The sequence below is a fragment of the Pseudophryne corroboree genome, chromosome 2 (genome assembly GCF_028390025.1).
Source record: "Pseudophryne corroboree isolate aPseCor3 chromosome 2, aPseCor3.hap2, whole genome shotgun sequence".
NCBI lineage: Eukaryota > Metazoa > Chordata > Amphibia > Anura > Myobatrachidae > Pseudophryne > Pseudophryne corroboree.
The window spans coordinates 937316600-937337408 of record NC_086445.1 but is presented as its reverse complement, the minus strand read 5'-3'; the positions used below and the strand labels follow the sequence as shown (position 1 = coordinate 937337408).

Sequence of the window (20809 nt, the reverse complement as noted above, 5' to 3'; positions counted from 1 at the left end):
AACATTCTTTGTACTATGAACTGCTGTAAAACAGAACAGAGTCTGTTTGGATGATTGTTCACACTGCCTGTGTAAATAATATACTCTGGGGTGATAGAATAATTAATTAATGGATATGATCACTTAATCTTTCCTCTATGTACAGCTAGAGTCTATAATAAATTTGCAGAATGAGTTCTCCACACACTTCACTGAAGCAATAATTGCTCATCTGCACAATCTTATAGGCAGTATTAATTTTCACAGTCAGTAAAATTAAAGATGACATGTATCTCATAACAGGGGTCTAAACGTTTGTACCCACAATCAAGTAGTGTCTCTTTATGTGGTGAGCTGATAGCAGTCTGCTGGGTTCACGTTAGCCGTGTCACATAGAACCATTGCATAGTCCGCATATGTACGATGTTACTGGCAGGTATAAATCACTCACAGTGAGAGAGATAACATATGTCTCGTGTTTAAGGAGGCAGTGTTATATTGTGTTTAAGGTGGCAGTGTTATATTTCACTGTTCACACTGCCTGAATGGATATTCCTGTTAGCGTATTATACTGTGAACTAATATAGGATTCTGAAGATTGTGTTAATAAACTTAAAGGATGACAGGATATTTAATAGATATAATTGACTGATGACTTGACAAATTATTCTTTCCTCTCTATATTGCTAATATCTATAATAAGATTGCAAAGTAAATTCTAAACACATCTCACTGAGGCAATATCTTCTCATCTGTACAGTATTATAGGCAGTAATATTAGAGACCTAGGCATTTGCACCCGCAATTAACAATGTTTCTTTGTGTGTTGAACTAATAGCGGTATGCTGAGTTCACATAAGCCGTACTAAGTGAGACGGCATTAAGCAGTTCTGATCTGCACGATGTTGCAGACAAATATAAATCTCTGACAGTGGGAGAGATATCGTGTGTCTCTTGTTAGGGGAGGCAGTGTTATGTTTCATTAACACTTTCACCTCAGGTTCGATCACTTCAATTAGACTAACACAAACAATAAACACAATATCATTAGGAGCATATCTCGGGTCGTCAGCGCCTTACTCCAATGCGCATTTCGCCCGTGGCTTAATCATGGTGTTTGTGTCGGCCACTAGGGTCGCTTAGCTTACTCACACAGCTACCTCATTGCGCCTCTTTTTTTCTTTGCGTCATGTGCTGTTTGGGGAGTATTTTTTGGAAGGGCCATCCTGCGTGACACTGCAGTGCCACTCCTAGATGGGCCAGGTGTTTGTGTCGGCCACTAGGGTCGCTTAGCTTACTCACACAGCTACCTCATTGCGCCTCTTTTTTTCTTTGCGTCATGTGCTGTTTTTGGAGTATTTTTTGGAAGGGCCATCCTGCGTGACACTGCAGTGCCACTCCTAGATGGGCCAGGTGTTTGTGTCGGCCACTAGGGTCGCTTAGCTTACTCACACAGCTACCTCATTGCGCCTCTTTTTTTCTTTGCGTCATGTGCTGTTTGGGGAGTATTTTTTGGAAGGGCCATCCTGCGTGAGATGGGCCAGGTGTTTGTGCCGGCCACTAGGGTCGCTTAGCTTACTCACACAGCTACCTCATTGCGCCTCTTTTTTTCTTTGCGTCATGTGCTGTTTGGGGAGTATTTTTTGGAAGGGCCATCCTGCGTGACACTGCAGTGCCACTCCTAGATGGGCCAGGTGTTTGTGTCGGCCACTAGGGTCGCTTAGCTTACTCACACAGCTACCTCATTGCGCCTCTTTTTTTCTTTGCGTCATGTGCTGTTTGGGGAGTATTTTTTGGAAGGGCCATCCTGCGTGACACTGCAGTGCCACTCCTAGATGGGCCAGGTGTTTGTGTCGGCCACTAGGGTCGCTTAGCTTACTCACACAGCTACCTCATTGCGCCTCTTTTTTTCTTTGCGTCATGTGCTGTTTTTGGAGTATTTTTTGGAAGGGCCATCCTGCGTGACACTGCAGTGCCACTCCTAGATGGGCCAGGTGTTTGTGTCGGCCACTAGGGTTGCTTAGCTTACTCACACAGCTACCTCATTGCGCCTCTTTTTTTCTTTGCGTCATGTGCTGTTTGGGGTGCTGCAGTGCCACTCCTAGATGGGCCAGGTGTTTGTGTCGGCCACTTGTGTCGCTTAGCTTAGCCATCCAGCGACCTCGGTGCAAATTTTAGGACTAAAAATAATATTGTCAGGTGTGAGGTGTTCAGAATAGACTGGAAATGAGTGTAAATTATGGTTATTGAGGTTAATAATACTATGGGATCAAAATGACCCCCAAATTCAATGATTTAAGCTGTTTTTTAGGGTTTTTTGAAAAAAACACCCGAATCCAAAACACACCCGAATCCGACAAAAAAAATTCGGTGAGGTTTTGCCAAAACGCGTTCGAACCCAAAACACGGCCGCGGAACCGAACCCAAAACCAAAACCCGAAAAATTTCCGGTGCACATCACTATAAATATATATACAGTTGTGCTCATAAGTTTACATACCCTATCAGAATTTGTGATTTTCTGGCCATTTGTCAGAGAATATGAATGATAACTCACAAACTTTTCTTTCACTCATGGTTAGTGGTTGGGTGAAGCCAATTATTGTCAAACCACTGTGCTTACTCTTTTTAAATCATAATGACAACAGAAACTACCCAAATCGCCCAGATCAAAAGTTTACATACCCCAGTTCTTAATACCGTGTATTGCCCCCTTTAACATAAATGACAGCTTGAAGTCTTTTGTGGTAGTTGTGGATGAGGCTCTTTATTTTCTCAGATGGTAAAGCTGCCCATTCTTCTTGGCAAAAAGCCTCCGGTTGATTCTATATCGGAGTGGGAGAAGGGACCTTCTGACGTACCTAGGGGAAAAGACCCGTCACCAGGGGGAGGAGCTACGGCCGAACAAGGTACCCGAAAAGTACCCTCGCGGGCTCGCTTCGCTCGCCACGCTTCGGGCACGGTGACTCGCTCCGCTTGCCACCTAATTACTAAAGGTAATAGTTGGTGGCGTGGATACTAGAGCAACTGTCCCGCTGGCGTAGCTCCTCCCCCTTGTGCCGTGGCTCCTCCCCCTGACGGAAAAGGTCTCTTTGGCCACTTGGATCTAGCCTCAACCAAAAGCCTCCAGTTCCTGTAAATTCTTGGGCTGTCTTGCATGAACTGCACGTTTGAGATCTCCCCAGGGTGGCTCAATGATATTGAGGTCATGAACTTATGAGCTGTATAGATAGATAGATAGATAGATAGATAGATAGATAGATAGATAGATAGATAGATAGATAGATAGATAGATAGATAGATATGCACATATATGAAAACAGTTGTAATGACGGGGGAAAAAAAGAATAATTTGGCCCTTATTGGCCAGGTGTGCTGCCCCCCAGCAAGTGCAGCCCCTAGGCTGTTCTGGTTTTTACACAATCCCCCTTTTTTTTTTTTCCTTTGGCAGATTGTTCTGTAATAGATTTGCTATCGCTGTGATGAACAGGTGAGAGAAAACTTTTCAGCCAATATTGATAAATAGGCTCCTCGGATTGAAACCAATTATGTGCAGTTCTGCAGGGACCCTCATCGGCCAGCTCTGCAGGTACCAGCAGCAGGTATCATGCACTATCGTGCCTGCAACTTGCCATAGGCAGTGGTAAGCAAACTGTATCATATAGTTGTGGAACTAACAGTCCCAGCAGGGTGTATTGGGGGAACAGGCACAGAACCTGCACACACATACACACAGCCTGGACACACAAGGTGCACGGGGTACATAACACGCAGCACAGCGCCCATGAGGCCGGTGGGGAAGACCGAGCATTCCCGTTATTACTCCCGATCCCAATACAAAAATGGCAGCAGCAAACTGTGGGGCCGGCGCTGTCAGCCAATCGCTGCTCTCCAGGGAACAGAACTAAGGAGAAAGTAATAAGACCAGCGATTGGCTATGAGGCTGTCTGCGAGCATGAAGAAAGTGTTGCTGGGTTACCATAGAGACCGCCGCTTCCGGTGCATACAGTGAATGCAGTGGTCGCCTGCCTGCCTACCACACGAATCAGCATCGGCACCGCTGCAAGGTATGTCAGGGCACATGTATGTAACATGTACAGCTCTCTGAGAATCGGGCGTTTTACAGCGCACTGTACATTTACTGCGGCATGTGCTCCCATCACCTGCAGCATTAGCTGTTCTCTGTCCCCTCCATCCCCTGACTGTGCGCCCCTCTGTCCCCCCATCCCCTGACTGTGCGCCCCTCTGTCCCCCCATCCCCTGACTGTGCGCCCCTCTGTCCCCCCATCCCCTGACTGTGCGCCCCTCTGTCCCCCCATCCCCTGACTGTGCGCCCCTCTGTCTCCCATCCCCCGACTGTGCGCCCCTCTGTCCCCCCATCCCCTGACTGTGCGCCCCTCTGTCCCCCCATCCCCTGACTGTGTGACCCTCTGTCCCCCCATCCCCTGACTGTGCGCCCCTCTGTCCCCCCATCCCCTGACTGTGCGCCCCTCTGTCTCCCATCCCCTGACTGTGTGCCCCACTGTCCCCCCATCCCCTGACTGTGTGACCCTCTGCTCCCCCATCCCCTGACTGTGTGACCCTCTGCTCCCCCATCCCCTGACTGTGTGACCCTCTGCTCCCCCATCCCCTGACTGTGTGACCCTCTGCTCCCCCATCCCCTGACTGTGTGACCCTCTGCTCCCCCATCCCCTGACTGTGTGCTCCCCCATCCCCTGACTGTGCGCCCCTCTGTCCCCCCATCCCCTGACTGTGCGCCCCTCTGCCCACCATCCCCTGACTGTGTGACCCTCTGCTCCCCCATCCCCTGACTGTGTGACCCTCTGCTCCCCCATCCCCTGACTGTGAGCTCCCCCATCCCTTGACTGTGCGCCCCTCTGTCCTCCCATCCCCTGACTGTGTGTCCCTCTGCCCCCCCATCCCCTGAGACTGTGTACACCTCTGCCCCCCCCCCAATCCCCTGAGTGTGCCCCCCTGTCCCTCACATGTACTGACTGTGTGCCCCCCTGTCCCTTCCATGTACTGACTGTGTGCACAGGTCCCACTGTCCCTCCATCCACTAAATTATTAAAGATATGCCCCTCTGTCCTTCCGTCCCGTAAATGTATGCTTCTTTGACTCCTATAACTGGTCACAACCTCTCTCCCCTTCTGTCCTCTGACTGCAAGCAACCTCTGTCCCTTTCATATAATACAGCACCATCTGCAGCAATTGTGCCTATAAAGACAAGCAGTATTCATTGTACTCGCATACTGTCATGTCAAAAATAAATTACACCCTTTTTCTAAGCTGTGTTTTTTCATTTTGTGGATTTGCTGGTGTGTTTGATGTCATTGTCCTGTTGCATGATCCAATATTGGCCAAGCTCAGTGGTGCAAGTAAAATTTTATTTCTTAGTGGTACTGATAGTAAAAATGGGCGTGGTCACTTGTCATGAGGGGGCGTGGTCACACAAGACTAGTGGAGTGGCTACATGACAATAGGGGCATGGCCACATTATGCCACACACCGTAATGCTTATTACACATTATGCCACTCACCGTAAAGCCCATTACACATTATGCCACACACCGTAATGGCCATTACACATTATGCCACACACCGTAATGCTTATTACACATTATGCCACACACATTAATGCTTATTACACATTATGTCACACACCGTAACGCCCGTTCCACATTATGCTAGACACCATAACACCCATTACACATTATGCCACACAACGTAATGCCATACAGTTATGCCACTGACACCATTTTATGTCCCACAAACAAAAATGCCCCTTATAAATTATGCCCCAGCGGTGGGCTGGAGGTACTGAGTACCACCACCATATTTCTTAATGGTACTCCGTACCACCCCGTACCTCCCTACTTTCAGCACTGGCCAAGCTTCTGATTCAGGATGGATTTCCTCATAGTCTCTTCTAGAATACATTGATTTGAGAAGTGTTCATGAAAGACTCCATGAAGGCATGCAGGACCTATGACTGCATAACAAGCCCAAGTTTATATGAGGTTCTTGTGGTTGTGTTTGGTCTTCCCTAAACATGTTACTCTTTAATAAGACCACACATCTCCCCTTTGGTCTTGTCTGTCCATTGATCATTGTTTCATATGTAATTCTTTTGTTGTTCCTAAAATGTAGTTTAGAAAATCTAATAGGCCCTACACACTGGGCGTTATATGATCTTTCTCACTGTTCGGTGATGGACTTCAAACTGTTATGAAATGGCCTTATACCCCTTTCCAGACTGATAAGCTGTAGCTTCTCTGAGATTATTGTAGATATGTTTTAGCCCTCATATGATGTTAACACAGAGGTTTAATGCTCCATAGAGAGCTGCCAAAAGTTTTCTTTAATTTATAGAAATTATATAATTTCCTAATGATCATATAATGATGAAATGCACTTGATTGGCACCATCAGGCTGAGGTAACTGAAAGCGGCTTCTTCTTAATTGACTTTTATTTCTCCTTCGTACAGGTTGGGTATGAAATGCAAACGGTCGGGATGTCGGCAGTCAGAATACCAACTGTGGCATCCCGACAATGAGAATCATGATAGGGGGAAGGTTAATATACTTACCTTCCCGCCATGGCCCCCTAACCCTCCCCGTAGCATAAACCTAACCCCCCCTCACCCTCCCCCCCCCCCAGCCTAACCCTATCCCTCCATGGTGGCACCTGAACCCAACCCCCCTTCCCGCAGCATAAATCTAACCCTCCCTCCCACACAGCCTAACCCTAAACCCGGGATTCCGAGATGTGGTGGGATTCAGGCGCCGGCATCCCGACCACTGCGATCCTGACCAGATGCCCTTCATCCACTGGGGGACAGTGGAGACACTGTGGTTAAATGGAGTTAGGAGCCTAGGCACTGTCAAAAGCTGGCTCATCCATCTCAAAACCCTGATCAGCTTGAACTAAACTCAATTTAATTTTTTGTGGGCCTCCTATGAAGCTAAGTGCTTTCTTTGTGGCTGGTGTATAGCTATGCTATGGTTTTTACTTTGTAGTCTTAGCTTGATATACTGTATATATATAAATTGTTACATTTTGAGCACCTATCAGTTTGAATCTGTACATGCACAACGGAACTTGACATGAAAAAAAATAAAGCTGTGGCCGTTGCTTCGTAGCTCTTTGTATATTTGTTAAGACTATTCTCCTGGACCAAATATGTTGGTGATGCCTTTAGTTGGTGGTCTCCAGTAGTGATGTTGGTGGTGCCTTTAGATTACTGTCTTACATACCTGTTTCCTCTGGAACAGTAATTATGTTATAGAGTGTTCTTAAAAAGGTAAACCGAGGAGAACTTGGCAATTCTGATAGCTCCAGATTGACCCAGTAGGACCTGGTACTTGGATCTGCTGAACATGTTAGTAGCTGGTTGTGTTAAGCAAAGGTCCTTTCCAGGGTATCTGGATGATAGATCTACACAGTCTAGTAAGACAGTCGGTCAACACCATATGGTCGACATGCATTAGGTCAACGGATTCAAAAGGTCAACGTGGTTGGCACACAAATGGTCGACACATACCTTTTTTTTCACGTTTTCCCAACATTTTCTTGACTTACTCTCCACGTGCACAACGATTGGGAATAGTAACTTTGCCCGAAGCATGGTGAGCATCTGTCTTTCTATTAAAGTTGGTCACAGAAAATGAGATATAAGATGTGGGCAAAAAAACCTACGAGCTAAGTGGCCCTCCCAGACTATCTTTGCCGTTAGGGATGAAACAGTCGTTATCCAACATGACCCTGTGCTTTGATTAAATGCCAAATCCGCCCAGTTATTCAGACTTATTTGGAGTATTGGAATTTTCCCCAGCTGTCTCACTCAGCCATTACTAAACTTAATTCCCCTTTTTCAGACGAAGAACGGGAGCTGGTGTAAAAATCGTAGAAGCTGTCCAAAGTCCCAGGACTAGACAGTCTCTCCATGCCTTATTACATAACATTCCCTGATCTTTTGTCCCCCTACCTGGTTGTTGTCTGTAACAAGATATTGCAGGGTGAGCGGTTTTTGTTCATTCTTCGAAGTCATTGTAGTGATCCTGAAGCTCCAAAAATACCCCACGTGCCTATTTCTTTGATTAACACTGACATCAAGCTTTTCTCAGAAGTCTTGTCCAGTAGATTGAACTCCTATTTGGTTCAAAGGATTGATGCCAACTAGGTCGGAGTTGTCCCTACAAGACAGGTCTTAGATAACACTATCCGTATGGTTAATCTCATCTGAATATGAATATATTGCCCAGACTGTTCTACCTGTTCCAAACTGTCCTTATAGTTGTCCCTGCCTCTTTCCTTTTGGACCGTACAGTCCTTTTGTGTTTGGTTTATTTGGTTAGATAAAAAACCTACGAAACTTAGAGGGTGTTTAGCTAAATCGGCTGTCAGTGGAGTTCTAGGCCTTTCCATCTGTGTGCACTACTTTACCGACACCCAGCTGAGCCACATTATGTCCAGGCACACAGGGGAAAATTGTAAGAAATGGGTGTCCATGGAAAATGACCTTGTTGGAATGCAGTCAGTAGATTTTCTTTCCTGGCTCTCCCTGCATCTTAGACTGACCTCTGTACATGAGGTCCCAGGCATTGGCTCCATTCTAAAGGTTTGGGACAGAATAAATAAAAGATTAGATCTTGCGCCCTACACCTCTCCTGTGACTCCTCTCTGGAGACCTCCCCATTTCTCTTTGTGCTGTATGTCATTCTACGTGCACCCCTCAGTCTTGATAAGTATAACTAGGTTCCTATACCTTTTGGAAGACTATGTTCCTCCTAACTTTGACGGAGTGTGTGAAAAGTACAGTCTGCTTTCCTAGCACCAGTTTGCGTACATACAAATCACCGACTTCATTCAGACTTGAGAGTAAGTCACGCAAACTTGGGAAACTCACCCCATTTGAACGTCTATGCATATTTGACCTGGGCTGGAAGGGTGCCATTTCAATTTTATATTCCCTTTTGGCTACCCCACCCACCACTTTTAAAGAACCTTTCAAAAAGATCTGGGAGTAGGATTTGGGGACTACCCTGGATGACTCAGATTGGTCAGAGATTAGGCAGTGGGTTTCCAAAACTTCTAACGTCAAGGAAAACTAACACAAAATTAATTTGCGTTGGTACCTGGTCCCTGAAAAATTGCATTGTGTATACCCTTCATCTTCAGCACTATGTTGGAGACAGTGCGGGCAGACAGGGAGGTATTTGGTGTTCATGATAGGCTGCACCACGCCCTGCCTAATTTAAAAATGTCGAAATGCGCACTGCCCTTTTAGCTGCAGCCTGCAAAAACAGCCTGCCTGAGCCTTCCCACCTGCGGGCCGCAGTATCCTGCGAGCTGAAAAGTTGCGGTTGGGCACGGCATCTATTCATAGTGAGAGGAAGGCTTGGGGGCAACCCAGCTTGTCTGTAGGTGTTGGGCACACCCCCAAGCATGACCGCGATGGGCCACTTCCCCCCCCCCCCTTCTTCAGCCCTGATTAGTGAGATGACTGCCTTTCTTATCCAATGGTTTGCGTACAAGTCGGTGGGGGAACTGCACATGTGCAGAGTGGGTCCTGTGTCCTTGCAAGTAGTCCACCCTAAGCCCCAGCCTGATTAATACGCAGAGTATGTTAAGGGGTGGCGACCGGATTGTTCCACAAAACGGAATCTTATTGCCTCCCTTTTGCGGGAGTGCCAAGGCCAGTGTCTGCATCTGCCAAAGTAGATTTATTTGCCTTGGCTGCAGGCGGAGGTTCATTGAAGGTTGATATTTGTTATAAGTGATTTCCACAATAGAGGCTGGCCAGCCTCTAAGCAGTAGACTATTGCTCAGTGGATTATGGCAGTGATTTGGCATGCTTATAGTATATGGGAGCATTTGTTCTAGTTGTGGAAAGTTTGACGGCTCAGTTCACTAGGTGTGTGAGAGCCTCATGGCATACCTGCCAACATGACCCTCTCCAGGAGGGACAAAATGCTCTGCTTAATGTATGATTGCTGGCACCTGTTTTGTACAGGTTAATGGATAAGAAAGGTGTTTCAGCACAGGTGAGGGCAATCATAAAATAAGAGGGAAGTCCAGGAGCAGAGCGTTCTGTCCCTCCTGGAGAGGGTCACGTTGGGAGATATGTCATGGGCATCTCGGCATTGGCCCCTATTGAGCACCTGTGCAGGGCAGTAACTCAGTCTTCATGCATATTTGTACTAAGCTATACAGTTTTTATAATGTTGTATCTACAGTAGGAATGCTAGCTTTGGGAGAAAGATGCTACAAACTGCCCATGAGCACTCATGCCTCTAGGGACGGCTTTGGGATGTCCGCATTGTGCCCAATGGATGGTGGACAAATTAGAAGTTTTGTATTTACTACAAAATCCTTTTCTCCTATTCCATGTTGGTCACTGGATGCCCTCTCTTGGAATCAGAGAAAAGGATTAGTGGATGGTAAGTACAAAAATTCAGTTGTTGGTAAATAACATGAATATTGGTGGGTATTTCAGAGTTGATCGCAGCAGCAAATTTGTTAGCAGTTGGGCAAAACCATGTGCACTGCAGGTGGGGCAGAGAGAGTTAGATTTGGGTGGGTTATTTTGTTTCTGTGCAGGGTAAATACTGGCTGCTTTATTTTTACACTGCAATTTAGATTTCAGTTTGAACACACCCCACCCACATCTAACTCTCTCTGCACATGTTATATCTGCCCCCCCCCCCCCCCCCCCCCCCCGCAGTGCACATGGTTTTGCCCAACTGCTAACAAATTTTCTACTGCGATCAACTTACCAGTATTACCCCCATTGGCTGAATTGTATCATGCAAACTGACAGTAATACCAAGCACAACAACAAACCTACAAATGAATGGCTGAAAAAGAAAATCCAGAAGGCTTATGCAATAGCCTGCGAGCTGGACGCTCTGCTGAAATTCCTGCGAGTCTGCCCATATTTTTAAAGCACCAATCATTTAAAAGGTAAAACCAGCTTGCAGCTCCCAGACTGTTACATAAGCCCCCAATGGGTTAGATTTAAGATGCACGTTTTGTGCTTAATATCACTTCTTGGACTATCCTTTTGGAGTCATTTACTGTCATTACCACATTTGCCATCCTGCTAACTTTCCAGGTCAAACCCACCGAGAATCATCATCTTGCAAAAGCCACTCCTTTATAAAGCCCCAATCCTCAACCCCATTGAAATCTGTTATTGGCTGTTTGTCACGAGACTTATTACATTATAGTACTACAGGTTGAGTATCCCATATCCAAATATTCCGAAATACGGAATATTCAGAAATACGGACTTTTTGGAGTGAGAGTGATATAGTGAAACCATTTGTTTTTTGATGGCTCAATGTACACACACTTTGTTTAATACACAAAGTTATTAAAAATATTGTATTAAATGACCTTCAGGCTGTGTGTATAAGGTGTTTATGAAACGTAAATGAATTGTGTTAATGTAGACACACTTTGTTTAATGCACAAAGTTATAAAAAATATTGGCTTAAATGACCTTCAGGCTGTGTGTATAAGGTGTATATGTAACATAAATGCATTCTGTGCTTAGATTTAGGTCCCATCATCATGATATCTCATTATGGTACGCAATTATTCCAAAATACGGAAAAATCCGATATCCAAAATACCTCTGGTCCCAAGCATTTTGGATAAGGGATACACAACCTGTATAAGCATTATTTTAAAAACCTCCAGCTGACCGCACCTACCTGTCAATCTTGATTAGAAGCTATGCGCCTTTATAATAAGTAGCTTAGCTTCTCTTATGCAGTCTGCACCTGTCATGACCTGGCTGTTTTCCATCCACATTGATGAGATTGCTGGTGTAGTAATAACACACGTTTATGTTTTTATGTAACAGTAATTGTTCTGTAATGTCAGGTACTGAGTGAGGACCATGGGCTTGTTTGACCGGCTGGCAGGCTGGCTGGGCTTGAAGAAGAAAGAAGTTCATGTCTTGTGCCTGGGTCTTGATAACAGTGGTAAGACCACCATCATCAACAAACTGAAACCTGCTAATGTAAGTGAGACTGTACTGTTATTCTTATTGATTATATGGGCACAATGGTGTAAGCGACCAGGCATAAGGAAAGAGGCAGATGTTCACAAATCAGTTATCACTGTATAGCTTTGTACTATATAAAACTCTGTAAACCATCCCTATGCTTCTGAAATGGAATATTGTTTAGGTTCTTTTAAATGGCAAGTTTAGTAGAACCCATATGGGGAAAAAGTCCAGTTGGGTCCTTTAACTGATGTCTCCCACTTTTTTACCTAAGCTTGCAGGCACAGGAAGCCTGGATGCCTTAGATAGGAATGAAATGACTGTCCACAGGGATTGTGCATACATCCCTGATTTTAACCATAAGCTCCACTTTTCACTCCCTGCGGGACCCAAAAAATGCTGGCCCCAACAATATAAGAACACTATGCTGCTACCTGGGGCAGAGGATTCTTTATGTGGACATTTTATGTGGCATATTATACCAAATATAAAATGTGCATTATGTGAAAGAGTGTTACGTTTCTGGATGCTATAGATGTATTTGTGGTCTTCGAAGTGTCGGATTGTGCTAGTTGTATACACTTGTGTTACCAGCAGAAGAGTTACGGATTTTACAGCCGCACTCCTGAGCCATTACAGCTGCACATTTTCTGTCCACAGGCAGTTAATCACAACAGCATGCCATCTGGGGACTCGGATCTTATTGTTTTAACACTGTCCAATTATGGCACTGTAAGAATTATTGTAGGGATTTCTGCAATGGCATATTTATCTAATTGGGAGCAATTTAAACACAGGGTACCTCTATTTCCCACAGTGTCAACTAATTGTGAAAACAAAAAAAAAGCGCACTCACCTTGTAAGACTTTGTAGGATCCGTTTTATTGGCTCATTAACAAGTTGTGAACCTTTCTACCATCAAAGAGTGGCTCTGTCTGGTCTTCATTGCATGTCTTGCTTATGTCTGAAGTTTTTTTTCTTTTTTCCTTTCTTTCTGTCCCCGTTGTCAACACACAGTGGTTCAGCGAAGACAATGGCTGTCTCAAATCGTCTTACATTGAATGCTGATAAAATATCACTAAAATTACCCCTAGTTAAATATTTAGGGCCGAATGTAATAGAGTGGAGACGGCCGGAGCTCAGAGACTCCGGCCGAACTTGTATGTTTTTTTTTAAAGCAGCAAACATTCACAAAGCAAAAGCAGGTGGTATTTGCCTTGTGAATATTTACTGCTTTAAAAAAAACATACGAGTTTGGCTGGAGTCTCGGAGCGCCGACCATTTCTCACTCTGGGGCAGATGTATTAAGCCTGGAGAAGGGATAAAGCACCAGCCAATCAGCTCCTAACTGTTGATTTACATATTGGCTGATTGGATTTTGCCTTATCACCTTGCATTTATCACTGCTTTATCACGTCTCCAGGCCTAATACATCTACCCTCTATTACATCCGGCCCATTGTCTACATTTGCCTAACAGAAAGTGTGTTTTTGTCTCCTAATTTTGTCAACCAAAGGCAAAATATACCATATATTGCGCAAACTTTGGGAATAGAGCAGCCCCCAATTACACCAATAGAAGGAAAAACCTACTTCAGGACTGGCAAAGATCAACACATAAAGATTTTTCTCTTTTCAACTCCGCAAAGGCAAGATATCCTAGAGTCTAAATACACATTTTGTGGGACACCAAACTGACAGGCGCTTAGGATAACTTAATATATATAGGTAGATATACTCAGCAGAAAGAACGTCCCTGGTATATATGGAAGTGGGGGAATTCCAGACTGCAACATAGATGGCTTTCTTCCTTTTTCTGGAAAGTTTTTCTGTCTCTCAGGTGTAACATGAAAAGAAGATAAAATATATATATATATATATATATATATATATATATATATATATATATATATATATATATATATATGTGTAGTAATGTTTTTAGATAGTAGACAAGTCTTTTTCAATATGAAGACGTTCACAGCAAAGACAATGCACATCCACTGGTGAGGCGTACCCAAACTCACTTTCCAAACGAAAGGAAAAAGCCTATAAAGGTATCTTTATATCCACCTCTGTGTCAGAAAACATGGATTTGAATGTGAACCCACTTCACCAAGAGAATAGGCGTACCTCACTCACACAAGGGAGGTGTATTGGAAACGTGTAAAGGTTTCTTTTTCACTGTATAGAGGGAATGTAAGGCGTACCCTACTCACGGCAATAAAGATTATGTTCAAACGCATCTGGGTTTCTTTTGATGGACAACCGTGTTTATCATTTACATCGATTTTCATGTAGGGATACCTTTTATAGGCTTTTTCCTTTCGTTTGGAAAGTGAGTTTGGGTACACCTCTCCAGTGGATGTGCATTGTCTTTGCTGTGAACGTCTTCATATTGAAAAAGACTTGTCTACTATCTAAAAACATTACTACACATATATATATATTATCTTCTTTTCATGTTACACCTGAGAGACAGAAAAACTTTCCAGAAAAAGGAAGAAAGCCATCTATGTTGCAGTCTGGAATTCCCCCGCTTCCATATATCCCAGGGACGTTCTTTCTGCTGAGTATATCTACCTATATATATTGAGTTATCCTAAGCGCCTGTCTGTTTGGTGTCCCACAAAATGTGTATTTAAGCTTGTGAAATCATTGGAACATTTGGTGAGGTTCTGTTGTGGTGAACCAGTTTGCGGGCTGCTCTCTTTAATCATTTTTTTGCGCCAGTTACCAGGGATTCACAAAATATTACCCTTTTTTTGCAGTTTATCCTAGAGTCTAGACCACAGGTTCTCAACTCCAGCCCTCAAGTATCCCAAACAGGTCATACTTTGAGGATATCTGTGGAAGCAGGTGGGATAGTCACTGACCCATTATCATCCGGATACCTGTATTATTATGTACTGTGTATACAATAATGTCAATGATAATATAACAGCATCTTCTAAAGGCTGGTATACACGGGAGAGATGTGTACTGAGCGAACCGCTCAGCACACATCTCTACCGCCACTCAGCACAGCGCGATGTGTGCTGAGCGATGCTGACCCAGCGGGTGAAATGAGCGACGTTCTAGATGGGGGATGCTCTAGCTGGTGATTGGGAGGGAAGGGGGATGCTGTAGCTGGTGAATGGGAGGGAATGGGGATGCTGTAGCTGGTGAATGGGAGGGAATGGGGATGCTGTAGCTGGTGAATGGGAGGGAAGGGGGGATGCTGTAGCTGGTGAATGGGAGGGAAGGGGGATGCTGTAGCTGGTGAATGGGAGGGAAGGAGGATGCTGTAGCTGGTGAATGGGAGGGAAGGGGGATGCTCTAGCTGGTGAATGGGAGGGAAGAAGGATGCTGTAGCTGGTGAATGGGAGGGAAGGGGGATGCTGTAGCTGGTGAATGGGAGAGAAGGAGGATGCTGTAGCTGGTGAATGGGAGAGGAGGAGGATGCTGTAGCTGGTGAATGGGAGGGAATGGGGATGCTGTAGCTGGTGAATGGGAGAGAATGAGGATGCTGTAGCTGGTGAATGGGAGGGAAGGGGGATGCTCTAGCTGGTGAATGGGAGGGAAGGGGGATGCTCTAGCTGGTGAATGGGAGGGAAAGGGGATGCTGTAGCTGGTGAATGGGAGGGAAGGGGGATGCTCTAGCTGGTGAATGGGAGGGAAGGAGGATGCTGTAGCTGGTGAATGGGAGGGAAGGGGGATGCTGTAGCTGGTAAATGGGAGAGAAGGAGGATTCTGTAGCTGGTGAATGGGAGGGAAGGGGGGAGGCTGTAGCTGGTGAATGGGAGGGAAGGGGGGAGGCTGTAGCTGGTGAATGGGAGGGAAGGGGGATGCTGTAGCTGGTGAATGGGAGGGAAGGGGGATGCTCTAGCTGGTGAATGGGAGGGAAGGAGGATGCTGTAGCTGGTGAATGGGAGGGAAGGGGGATGCTGTAGCTGGTAAATGGGAGAGAAGGAGGATTCTGTAGCTGGTGAATGGGAGAGAAGGAGGATGCTGTAGCTGGTGAATGGGAGGGAATGGGGATGCTGTAGCTGGTGAATGGGAGAGAAGGAGGATGCTATAGCTGGTGAATGGGAGGGAAGGGGGAGGCTGTAGCTGGTGAATGGGAGGGAATGGGGATGCTGTAGCTGGTGAATGGGAGAGAAGGAGGATGCTCTAGCTGGTGAATGGGAGGGAAGGAGGATGCTGTAGCTGGTGAATGGGAGAGGAGGAGGATGCTGTAGCTGGTGAATGGGAGAGAAGGAGGATGCTATAGCTGGTGAATGGGAGGGAAGGGGGATGCTCTAGCTGGTGAATGGGAGGGAAGGAGGATGCTGTAGCTGGTGAATGGGAGAGGAGGAGGATGCTGTAGCTGGTGAATGGGAGGGAAGGGGGATGCTCTAGCTGGTGAATGGGAGTGAAGGAGGATGCTGTAGCTGGTGAATGGGAAGGAAGGGGGATGCTGTAGCTGGTGAATGGGAGGGAATGGGGATGCTGTAGCTGGTGAATGGGAGAGAAGGAGGATGCTGTAGCTGGTGAATGGGAGGGAAGGAGGATGCTGTAGCTGGTGAATGGGAGAGAAGGAGGATGCTATAGCTGGTGAATGGGAGGGAAGGGGGATGCTCTAGCTGGTGAATGGGAGAGGAGGAGGATGCTGTAGCTGGTGAATGGGAGGGAATGGGGGAGGCTCTAGCTGGTGAATGGGAGAGAAGGAGGATGCTGTAGCTGGTGAATGGGAGAGAAGGAGGATGCTGTAGCTGGTGAATGGGAGGGAAGGGGGATGCTGTAGCTGGTGAATGGGAGGGAAGGGGGATGCTCTAGCTGGTGAATGGGAGGGAAGGGGGATGCTGTAGCTGGTGAATGGGAGGGAAGGGGGATGCTGTAGCTGGTGAATGGGAGGGAAGGGGGATGCTCTAGCTGGTGAATGGGAGGGAAGGGGGATGCTGTAGCTGGTGAATGGGAGGGAAGGGGGATGCTGTAGCTGGTGAATGGGAGGGAAGGGGGATGCTGTAGCTGGTGAATGGGAGGGAAGGGGGATGCTGTAGCTGGTGAATGGGAGGGAAGGGGGATGCTGTAGCTGGTGAATGGGAGGGAAGGGGGATGCTGTAGCTGGTGAATGGGAGGGAAGGGGGATGCTGTAGCTGGTGAATGGGAGGGAAGGGGGATGCTGTAGCTGGTGAATGGGAGGGAAGGGGGATGCTCTAGCTGGTGAATGGGAGGGAAGGGGGATGCTCTAGCTGGTGAATGGGAGGGAAGGGGGATGCTCTAGCTGGTGAATGGGAGGGAAGGGGGATGCTCTAGCTGGTGAATGGGAGGGAAGGGGGATGCTCTAGCTGGTGAATGGGAGGGAAGGGGGATGCTCTAGCTGGTGAATGGGAGGGAAGGGGGATGCTCTAGCTGGTGAATGGGAGGGAAGGGGGATGCTCTAGCTGGTGAATGGGAGGGAAGGGGGATGCTCTAGCTGGTGAATGGGAGGGAAGGGGGATGCTCTAGCTGGTGAATGGGAGGGAAGGGGGATGCTCTAGCTGGTGAATGGGAGGGAAGGGGGATGCTCTAGCTGGTGAATGGGAGGGAAGGGGGATGCTCTAGCTGGTGAATTGGAGGGAAGGGGGATGCTGTAGCTGGTGAATGGGAGGGAAGGGGGATGCTGTAGCTGGTGAATGGGAGGGAAGGGGGATGCTGTAGCTGGTGAATTGTAGCTGGTGAATGGGAGGGAAGGAGGATGCTGTAGCTGGTGAATGGGAGGGAAGGAGGATGCTGTAGCTGGTGAATGGGAGGGAAAGGGGACGCTGTAGCTGGTGAATGGGAGGGAAGGGGGCTGCTGTAGCTGGTGAATGGGAGAGAAGGAGGATACTGTAGCTGGTGAATGGGAGGGAAGTAAATAGGATTTTAATTACCTACCGGTAAATCCTTTTCTCGTAGTCCATAAGGGATATTGGGGAGACTTAGTACGATGGTGTATAGACGGGTCCAGAGGAGCCAGTGCACTTTAAATTTCTTCACTGGGTGTGCTGGCTCCTCCCCTCTATGACCCCTCCCACAGGCAGTTATAGGTAAAACAGTGCCCGAAGGAGAAAGCACATATATGAGAAAAGGAACATGATAACAAAGAGTTGTAAAATTTAATACCAGCACACCACGAACATATAACAACAAGCAACGGCTGGTAACAATAACAGCAACAGCTGAACAGGTAACCACATAACAGATAACCTACAGAAAAGTCAACGCACTGAGGCGGACGCCCAATATCTCTTATGGACTACGAGAAAAGGATTTACCGGTAGGTAATTAAAATCCTATTTTCTCTAGCATCCATAAGGGATATTGGGGAGACTTAGTACGATGGGGACGATGGGGACGTCCCAAAGCTTCCAGAACTGGCGGGAATGTGCAGAGACTGCTGCAGCACCGCCTGCCCAAACTGGGTATCCTCTTTGGCCAGGGTATCAAACTTGTAGAGCTTCACAAAGGTGTTCTTCCCTGACCAGGTAGCAGGTCGGCATAGTTGCAAGGCCGAGACTCCTCGGGCAGCCGCCCAGGAAGAGTCCACAGATCTGGTAGAGTGAGCTTTTAGAGACTTAGGAACAGGCAAGGCTGTCGACATATAAGCCTGTTAGATAGTAAGCCATAGCCAACGAGCAATGAACTGCTTCGAAGCAGGACAACCCTTTTTCTGAGCATCATAGAGCACGAACAAGGAACCCGTCTTTCTGATCCGAGCCGTTCGCTTGACATAGATCTTCAAGGCTCGCACAGCATCCAAAGCCTTCGTAGGAGCAGAAGTGTCAGAACTGGACGGAACCACAATAGTTTGATTCAGGTGAAATGCAGAGACAACCTTCGTCAGGAACTGCTGCCTAGTCCTGAGCTCCGGTCTGTCCTTGTAAAAGACCAAGTAGGGACTTTTACACGATAAGGCCCCCAATTCTGATGCACGCCTAGCACAAACGGGGCCAGTAACATCACTGTCTTCCACGTGAGGTACTTGTCTTCTACCGTCATCAAAGGCTCAAACCAGGAGGACTGTAGAAATTCCAACACCACATTTAAATCCCAGGGCGCCGTAGGGGCCACAAAAGGAGGTTGTATGTGGAGTACCCCTTGCAAGAAGGTCTAAATTCTGGAAACAGTGGCAATTTCTTCTGGAAGAAAATGTAGAGACCTGAAATCTGGACCTTAATGGAACCCAGACGGAAGCCCTTATCCACACCAGCCTGCAGGAAACTTAAGAAACGTCCCAAGTGGAACTCTGCAGGTGGATACGTGCATTCCTCACACCAAGAGACATCTCTTCTCCAGATATGATGATAGTTTTTTGACGTCACGTTTCCTGACCTGAACCATGGTAGCAATAACCTTTCTGGAAATGCCCTTGTGAGCTAGGATGTTCCGCTCATCCTCCATGCCGTCAAACGAAGTCGCCGTAAATCTGGGTAGATGAACGGTCCTTGTTGAAGAAGATCGCTTCTTAGTGGTAGAGGCCAAGGGTCTTCAACAGACATGTCCAGAAGATCTGCGTACCACGCCCCCTGAGGCCAATCTGGGGCAATCAGAATTGCCTGGACACCTTGATTTCTGATTCGCTTGAGCACCCTTGGGAGCAACGGAATTGGAGGAAACAGGTAGACCAGCCAGTAAGGCCAATGATACGTCAGTGCGTTCACTGCCCTCGCCTGAGGGTCCCTGGTTTGAGAGCAATACCAGTTAAGCTTCTTGTTGAGACAAGAATCCATCATGTCTATCTGCGGGCAGCCCCACCGGTGGATGATCTGCTGGAACACCTGATGGTGGAGTCCCCACTCTCCCTGGTGGAGGTCGTGCCGACTGAGGAAGTCCGCTTCCCAGTTGTCTACACCCAGAATGAAGATTGCCGACATTGCTCTTGCATTTTTTTCCGCCCAGAGGACTATCTTTGACACCTCTCGCATGCAGGCTCTGCTTTTTGTCCCTCCTTGCTGATTGAAGTATTGGATTGCCATCCAACGCAGGTGACTTTTTTTGGTATATACAGTAGCACTGAAGGTAGAAGGGGATAGAGTGTTGACCGAAACATATGTTAAGAAAGTGGATCAAAACAGGTATTTACATTATAAGAGTAGCCATCTTCAAAGATGGAAAGACAATATACCTGAAGGTCAGTTCCTATGTATTAAAAGAAAATGTGCCACTAATGAAGCAGCTAAAAAACAAATAGAATCATTATATGGGTTCTTTATCTCACAAGTTTATCCGGAATCAATACTGGATCAGGCTTTGAGGGAGGTCGAGAGGGATACTCTACTGGATGATACTAGAACTATAAGTAAAAAGAGTATGGAATTATGGAAAGATACTGTAGGACAATGATGTTTGTGACTAAGTATAATAGTAGTGCTTTCGAAATAAATAAAATAATAAAGCGTAACCCTACAATTTTAAGGTTGGATGATATTTTGATTTCCAATGTAAAACTGAGTGAACAAGTAGTATTTAGGAAATCGGATAGCTTGAAGTCGACACTGGCACCCAGTTTTTTGACAAATCACGCAAGAAACCTGTATCTTCTGAGGCTTCAAAAGGGCAAAATAGTACATGGTTACCCAAACCACCAGTAGGATTTCACGATATGACGTGTAAACATACGAATAAGAAAACTGTACAATTTGTGTCTACAGCTTCAAGAGAAATTTATAAGATAAAGAGTTTTATAAACTGTAGATCTACTTATATGATCTACATCCTACAATGTGGATGTGGATTACAATACGTGGGGCATACCACTAGGGCGCTCCACGTTAGGTTTATGGAACTTTAGAATGTAAGCTCTCATGAGAGTGGCCCTCTTCCCTCATGTG

At 46.3% G+C, this 20809-nt stretch overlaps 1 protein-coding gene across 1 annotated transcript in view; it reads left to right on the top strand.

Annotated features, from left to right (window-relative positions):
- Positions 1-3929: 3929 nt before the first annotated feature.
- ARL6 (ADP ribosylation factor like GTPase 6) overlaps positions 3930-20809 on the top strand; it is a 156881-nt gene continuing 140001 nt past the window's right edge. Inside the window, exons 1-2 of the mRNA XM_063956284.1 lie at positions 3930-4046; positions 11874-12012. Coding sequence (XP_063812354.1) covers positions 11890-12012 — 123 coding nt within the window. The 5' untranslated portion in view covers positions 3930-4046; positions 11874-11889. The remainder of the gene's footprint in view (positions 4047-11873; positions 12013-20809) is intronic.